General features: G+C 36.4%; 1 protein-coding gene across 1 annotated transcript in view; it reads right to left on the bottom strand.

The window, feature by feature from the left end:
- Nucleotides 1-7,790, bottom strand: part of Hnrnpll (heterogeneous nuclear ribonucleoprotein L like) — a 33,678-nt gene that overhangs the window by 7,154 nt on the left and 18,734 nt on the right. Inside the window, exons 7-8 of the mRNA XM_013351358.2 lie at nt 6,983-7,054; nt 1,729-1,946 (exon numbers count right to left, since the gene is read on the bottom strand). Of these exons, the coding sequence (XP_013206812.1) occupies nt 1,729-1,946; nt 6,983-7,054 (290 nt within the window). The remainder of the gene's footprint in view (nt 1-1,728; nt 1,947-6,982; nt 7,055-7,790) is intronic.

Raw genomic sequence — 7,790 nt, 5'->3', positions numbered from 1 at the left:
TCCAAGACCACAGAGAAACCCTGTCTCGAAAAACCAAAAAAAAAAAAAAAAAGTATCTTTAAATTTAAAGGACTATAATGGCTTGAGTACAATCCATTATTTATTTATTTAACACTATTAAAAACTTGGGGGCTGAAGAGCTAGATGGCTCAGTAGTTAAGAGCACTCACTCCCTAGCTGCTCTTCCAGAGGATATAGGCTTAATTCCCAGCACCCACATGGTGGCTTACAACTTTCTTTAACTCTAGCTCCAGATCTAAAGCTCTCTTCCAGCCTTAGAGATCAGACATGTAAGTGGTGCACAAACACACAAACACACGAAATGTAAAAGTAGAATTAGCTAAACAATATACCAAAAACTGAATTATGAGAAAATTCTTAACACAAAGGACATAGATTAAACTTACTGAGTTTAGCTGTCTACCTACCCTCAGAAAAAAAACAATTTTTTTCTTTTCTTCCTCTTCTTAATACAATGAAATAATGGAAATATATTAGGTTTTTAGAATTAATGAACCAAGAACTAGGAATATCAAGTTTTTAGGCCATTCTCCCACTCCCACACCAATGACTCACATGTGTACCCTTTCTTTCTTTCTTTTTTTTTTTTTTTTTTTTTTTTTTTTTTTTTTGTTTTTCGAGACAGGGTTTCTCTGTGGTTTTGGAGCCTGTCCTGGAACTAGCTCTGTAGACCAGGCTGGTCTTGAACTCACAGAGATCCGCCTGCCTCTGCCTCCCGAGTGCTGGGATTAAAGGCGTGCGCCACCAACGCCCGGCTATGTGTACCCTTTCTTATCACTATCTATAGAAAGAGTATTAAAATCACAAGAGGAAAATTAACATTATTACAGTATTAGAACATTCTGTCAAAGTGGGTCAATTTCAAATATTAACTGAGCTCAAATAAAAACACATTGTTTCTTGCAAGATGATTGAAGCTGGCTCAGCCATTAAGACATAAGTTTAGTTCTAGCACCCACATGGTGCTAACTCTCTCAGGGAATCTAAAATCCTCTTCTGACTTTCATGGGCCCAGGTACACATGTGGTGCACTGACATACATGTAGGCAAAACACTCATACACATAAAATAAAAAAATATAAACACACATAAAATTAAAAAATGGAAAAAATAAGATATTCATACCATGGCATTTAAAAAGCAAGTATATAACAACCCTCCCAAAGCACGTCAAATAGCTCCATGAGTATAACTGCTCTTTGAAATTCTACAATTTAAACTGGAAAATAGTCTACCCAACATCATAATCTGGTTGATAGTACACCATAGAACATCAATATCAGTTTCTTGTTCATGTGATCACATAAGAGACACACATAAGGAAACCTGGCCTGTTGCTGCTTCTCAGGATTACAGAACAAATGGTATATATATTGCTAGTATGTCAAATCAGGAATCAAACAACTGATAACACAGGCTTCACATCTTTAGTACACTAGTAGGTGACTAAACCTTTTGGTTTCAGTCACCTTTGGAAATACTCATAATACTGGTAATTTAAAACATAATTTATTGTTTTAATACTAAGAATCTATACTAATCACTTGCCAGTAAATAATTAATCATTTCTGTAATTCAAACATAACAGATTTTAAGCTTATGAGTTCAGTATTCAAAGAACTTCAGATGTTTCTGACAGAAATGTGTAGCATTTTCTGAATTAACTACTATATATTCAATCAAATAAACTAACAAAATGAAATTCACCTTTTCGATATTTCCATACAAGCAGAATAGGTTGAAGACTCTTGAACAATTCATTTTGAGCTGATGTAATCCACTAACCATTACAACGGAACCAGAGGGACTTCCTCCATGCATGTAAGAGGAAGAAGCTTGTGGTAATGGATAAGCAACAAGTTCAGGTGTATCTCTAGAGCCCATTCTATAACGACTTGGTAAAGGCAATAATGGACCATGTGATCCTGCAAAAATAACCAAAATAATAAGTAAGTAACACTTATACGCATTTCCATTTACAAAAATTAGTAGGTGCACTTTACCATATAAAAATCCAGAACCTTATGTGTTCTAAGCACGCACCCTGCCAAAGTTATAACCTCATTCTCCCAAATTAAACTCTCAAAATTTGTTTTATGTACCTCAAAAAACCAAGAATATGAATATTTAAATATAAATACAGAAATCAAAATCAGCATTTATATGTACCACACCCAATGGACAGCTATATCTACATATACAAAATTTCTATTTTCAAAAGGTTTAAGACTAGGCTAGACTAGAACTGAAGGAGCTAGTTAAAACTCTGGGATATGGATGTATGCACGTATGAAGCTATAATTCAGCTAGGCATGGTGATACACACTTGTAACTACCCATGTCATTTAGAGGAATGACACAATACAATGTAAGAAACTACCTTTATAATAAATATAAGAAAAAATATTTTCAAGCCAGTATAATGGTCCATGCTTTTAATCCCAGCACTAGGGAGGCAGGGCCAAGTGGATCTCTGTTAAGGTTGAAGCCAGCAAAGATACAAAGTGACACCTTGTTTCATACAACTCCCCCACAAAAGAAAAACCATTTTCAGTTCTACAAAACGTTGTCTCCTTGAATGTATTGTACTATAATGTACTTTTCAGGAAAATGAATACTAGATTCATTAGTTAGCACCTCATCAATATGTAGTTCTTCTATCGTCCTCCATTGATTATTTCATGTGTGTGTGATGCATGTGCCATGGTAGAAGGACAGCTTGCCAAGAGTCTGTTCTCTCCTTCTACCATTGTGTGTTCCAAGAATCAAACTCAGGCAGTCAGGCTTAGCAGCAAATGCCTTTACCCACCAAGCTATCTCACAGGTCTGCAACCCTCCCCTACCCACAATAAATAAAAGCAAAACAAAACAAGAACCCATCAGAAGATATCTAAAATTCTATGAAAACTGTCTGCTCATTACATCTATAAACCAAAAAAAATCTTAATGTCAGAATCAACTTGCTAAATTTAAGAGTTGTAAACCTTACCCCCACCCCCAGACAGGGTTTCTCTGTGTAACAGCCCTAGCTGTCCTGGAACTAGCTCTGTAGACTAGTTGAGCCTGGAACTCAAGAGATCCATCTGCCTCTGGTCCTGAGTGCTCAGGATTAAAGACATGCACCCACCATTGCCTGGCAACCTAGTGGTTTTTTTTGTATCTACAACTTCACTTTCAAGCTTATTTTTTGAGTGTGTAAGAGAACAGAACAACAGTAAAGAAACAGGTACAAAAATAGGTAGAGAGCTGGGCAGTGGCCGCACACGCCTTTAATCCCAACACCCAGGAGGCAAAGGCAGGCCAGGCCGATCCCTAAATTTGAGGTCAGTCCAGTCTACAGAGTGAGTTCCAGGATAGCCAGGGCTATACAGAGAAATCCTGTCTCAAAAAACCAAAGGAGACAGGGAGTATGTTAACAGCAATTAAGGATCCAGAAGCAGCAACTAAGATGGAGACCTATAATTCAAAAACATAAACCCAGGGGGCTAAAGAGCTTACTGCTCTTCCAGGAGGCCTGGGTTTGGTTCCCAGGACCCATGTGAGGCAACTGCCTACAACCTCCGTTACAGGGGATGATAACTTCTAGCCTCCTCAGGAATCTGCACAGTGATGTACATAAACGCACACAAGCACACTTGTTAAACATAACATAAATGTTAATATACATAAAAATTCCACAGGGTGGTGGTGGTGCACGCCTTAAATCCCAGCACTTAGGAGGCAGGGGCAGGCAGATCTCTGTGAGTTCGAGGCCAGCCTGGTCTACAGGATCTAGTTCCAGGACAGGCTCCAAAGCTACAGAAAAACCCTGTCTCAGGGTGGGGGTGAGGGAACAGAAGCATAATCTACTCCGTATGTACAATAAACACCAAAATCTCAAGCTATTTTTCTCCATTTTAAAAAGAAACCGTAGCATCAACTTTTTTGTAGGACACAAAGACTTTGATCACCACATTGCAACGTCATTTTTCATATTATACTGCCTTCCTGCCACTACTACTTGCTTATGCAACAATATTTAACTAAAGTCACTATTCCTTTCCCCATGGGAAGTGAAAAGACCTGAAGCAGATAGGCAATACAAGCTTCCACTGAGCTCAAGTGGGACAAACTTCCTTACTGTTGAGATACAGGTTAAGTAACAGCCAAAGCCAGTACAAGAGGATAAAAATGCTGTGATGTTTTTAACTACGACCATAAGTCAACAGAATTAAATTATCTAAATGATTTAGACTCTACTGTATAGCCATCAGTCCTAAATAGCAGATTCAAGTCTTGATGCTTTTTAGAAAATTAATGCTTCACATTTTTTAAAAAAATCCATTTATATGGGAAAATGTTAAATAAATGGCATCATTAACATTTTGAAGTCATATACTGTCTTTCAAAATTTAAAATCTTTGATCCAGGAAATCCAAAAATGCTAATCATCAACTTGTGGTTTCTTAAAGCTCACAGTTCAAGTATGATGAATTCAAAACCAGCCTACTTGACACCTCGAGTTCCAGATCAGCAGGGAATACATAGTAAGACCACATCTTTTAAACCAAAAAACTCTAAAAGCATAAAATTTATCCTATAACAATGAATAAATTTAATCTAATTAAAAATATGCACCTGACTCATATTTTTCTTGATTTCCTGTTTATTTCCGATCATTACGTAGGAACACCTATGATGTAACACAAAAGGCAAATAAAGCTGTTCTGTTTAACTGCTGCTCTGAAGATACAGTTGTGATCTGCACATTTGTAAACTATCTCAGCACCCTAGGACACACGCCTATCTTCTTCCCACTTCATCTCACTTCACTTCTCTTATTTACAGTATGCTTAATCTCTCTCTCTCTCTCTTAAAGGTTTCTGCCTGCACTTATTACAGCAGGCCAGAAGAGGGCACCAGATCTCATTATAAATGGTTGTGAGCCACCACGTAGTTGCTGGGAATTGAACTTAGGACCTCGGGAAAAGCAGCCAGCAGCAAGTACTTCTATCTTAGGAAGCAGAACAAATTAATCTACAAGTTCAATATCTTAAATGATGTAGCTGAGATAGATGTACCCACACATCCCTGAGACAACTATCCCCTGAAAGCAAGACTTCACCATCTCAATGATCCCTATTTAGCACATATCACTCAAAATTATGCACTCTCCCCTCTCTTTTTAGTTCTTTGAGACAGGGTTTCTCTGTCCTGGAACTCACTCTATAGACCAGGCTCACCTCGAACTCACAGAGATCCGTCTGCCTCTGCCTCCCAAGTGCTGGGATTAAAGGTGTGCACCACCACTGCCCGACTGCCATTAACTCCACAAATAACCCAACACTTTCTGTGATGCATAGCACAATAGGCTTCTACTCAGCATTTCTTTACTGCACAAACAAAACTACACTTATACTCTTGTGTTACAGAAACAAAGAAAAATGATCAAGGATTATACAAATTAATAACCATGCCAGGCCAGCAAGATGGTTTTTCAAGTAAAAGGTACCTGCCTCCAAGCCTAATAACCTGAATTCAATTCCTGGGTCCACATGGAAGAGAACTAAGTCCTCTGACCTCCATTGGCACACACACACAAAATGAAAACGTAATTTAAAAAAAAAATGTAAAAACAAAACAAACAAACAAACAAAAAAAACAGCTGAATGATGAAGGCACATGCCTTTAATCCCAGCCCTGGGAGGTAGAAGCAGCTGAACATCTGGGTGTTTAAGGCTGCATAGTCTACAAAGCAAATTCCAGGACAGTCAAGCTACACAGAGAAACCCTGTCTCATTAAAAAGAAAAAAAAACAAAACAAAACACAAAACAACAGCAAAAAACAAACAAAACAACAACAAAAAGACACCACCCATGTACAACATTTACTGCTTTAAAAAAAAAACTGTGCAATATAGGTTACTAGAAAACTTGAAACAAATTTTATCACAGACATAAAAAATAAATTTTTCAAGTTTAAAAATAGACATTAGAGAGGTGACTAAGATGGTTAAGAACACTGATTGCTCTTCCAGAGGACCTGAGTTCAATTCCTAGGAACCACATGAAGACTCAAAACAGTCTAACTCCAGCTCCAGAAGATCCAATGCATTTTTCTGGTTTCCAAGCACATACACTGTGCATAGATATGCATGCTGGCTAAATACACACAACACAGAAAGTTAAGTAATTTTTAATTTAAAAAAAGATACTAATCAGTAAGCCAAAACTCCATGAGTAGACTTAATGATAAATCTAAACACTACATAAAACATATTAAGTTCAACTTTGAAGCAAAAACTAGGTAGAAGTCAACAACTACCCTCTAAAAGTTTAAAAAAATATTTTAAAACTATGTAGTCAGTCAGTTAACACACTATTCTAATAATTGTCAACTTCTATTTTCAAGAATCTAAAGCCTAACCTTTTCAAAAAATTATTGTGAGTTTCCTAATATCAAATTTTCTACCTAGCAAAGATTAAGAGGCAAGAGGCTTTAAAAACAGAATACAAATGTAACCAAAGCCAAAATACCAACTGTAAAATTAAGCATCTATAAATAAAACCATGTTTCTTTCTTGACAAATACTCATTTTTTTTGCTTTGTTACTAAAAATTTCTCTTTGCTCTTAGTTAAGTGAAAATAAACTTTCGAAGCAGTAATACCCCTTTCTGGTTCTCTTATAAATACACCAGAGTCAAACTACAGGAACAGAGAACCAAACTATAGGAATAGAGAAAAAAAAGTGCTCAATTCTCCAACCAATCATTAGCTCTCAATTTATTTCAAGGATTATTTTAATATATCAACATCCTAACAGGGGAAGGTCTTGAATACTGCTGTAATGGGCTGAACTTAAATAAAATACATCAGGTGATTAGGAGTTTGGGAAATACAGACAAGTAATAGGATATTCTTTATCAGATATGCAAATATTCTTATAGTTAGTTGATCTTCCTCCTGCCTCGACAAACTTACCATAGCCATCATGTCTAAACGAAGAAGGATGATCTCCCAGAATGGCTTGTCTCTGGCGACCCTTTCCTCTATCTGACACAAAAGTAGAAACAGGATTTTAACAGTTTGATCCAAGCACTTAACAGAGTTTTCACACGGGAAACACCCATTCAAAACATCCAAATACTTCTTAAAAGAAATATTACTCCTGGTTAATTTTAAACATCCATCCATATCCAGTTTAAATACAAACACCAAATTTTAAGAAAACAATTCTATCTAACAAATTCCACTGGAAAATATGTTTTTGATAAATGCCAAATACAATCACACTTTCAAATTTAAAAGATTAGATGCTTTGCAGGAGATGAATGTACACAATGCTAGAGTTTGACACTGTACACAGGTTTTACCAATACATGTTTTTAAAACAAGCTTTTAAGTGCAGTACTTTTGAAAGACAGTACCTGAATCATACTATTAGCTTCAACAGCAACACATTTTCAAAGTGGGCTTCTTTCAAGAAGTTTCAGCATAAGCCAACAACAACCTGTATTACATGGTTTCACAATCAGTAAACACAGAGTATTTTATATGTACATACACATATTTAAAAACACCTACTGACTTGAGAGCTGAAAATTTGCACATCACTGGCTTATGATGTATCAAAGATAGGTCATTTTCTATTGACCATAACATCAAGCAGAAGCATGAGCAACCTCCAGAGTTAAATATGCCAAGATGAACCTAACCAAGGGGGCTACATTATTGGATGGGACTACAATACTCTAAATTTTTATTATAGTTTTATATATTATATATATAT

The sequence above is a fragment of the Microtus ochrogaster genome, linkage group LG3 (assembly GCF_000317375.1).
Source record: "Microtus ochrogaster isolate Prairie Vole_2 linkage group LG3, MicOch1.0, whole genome shotgun sequence".
In the NCBI taxonomy this organism is placed as follows: domain Eukaryota; kingdom Metazoa; phylum Chordata; class Mammalia; order Rodentia; family Cricetidae; genus Microtus; species Microtus ochrogaster.
This window is presented reverse-complemented; position numbering and strand designations above follow the sequence as displayed.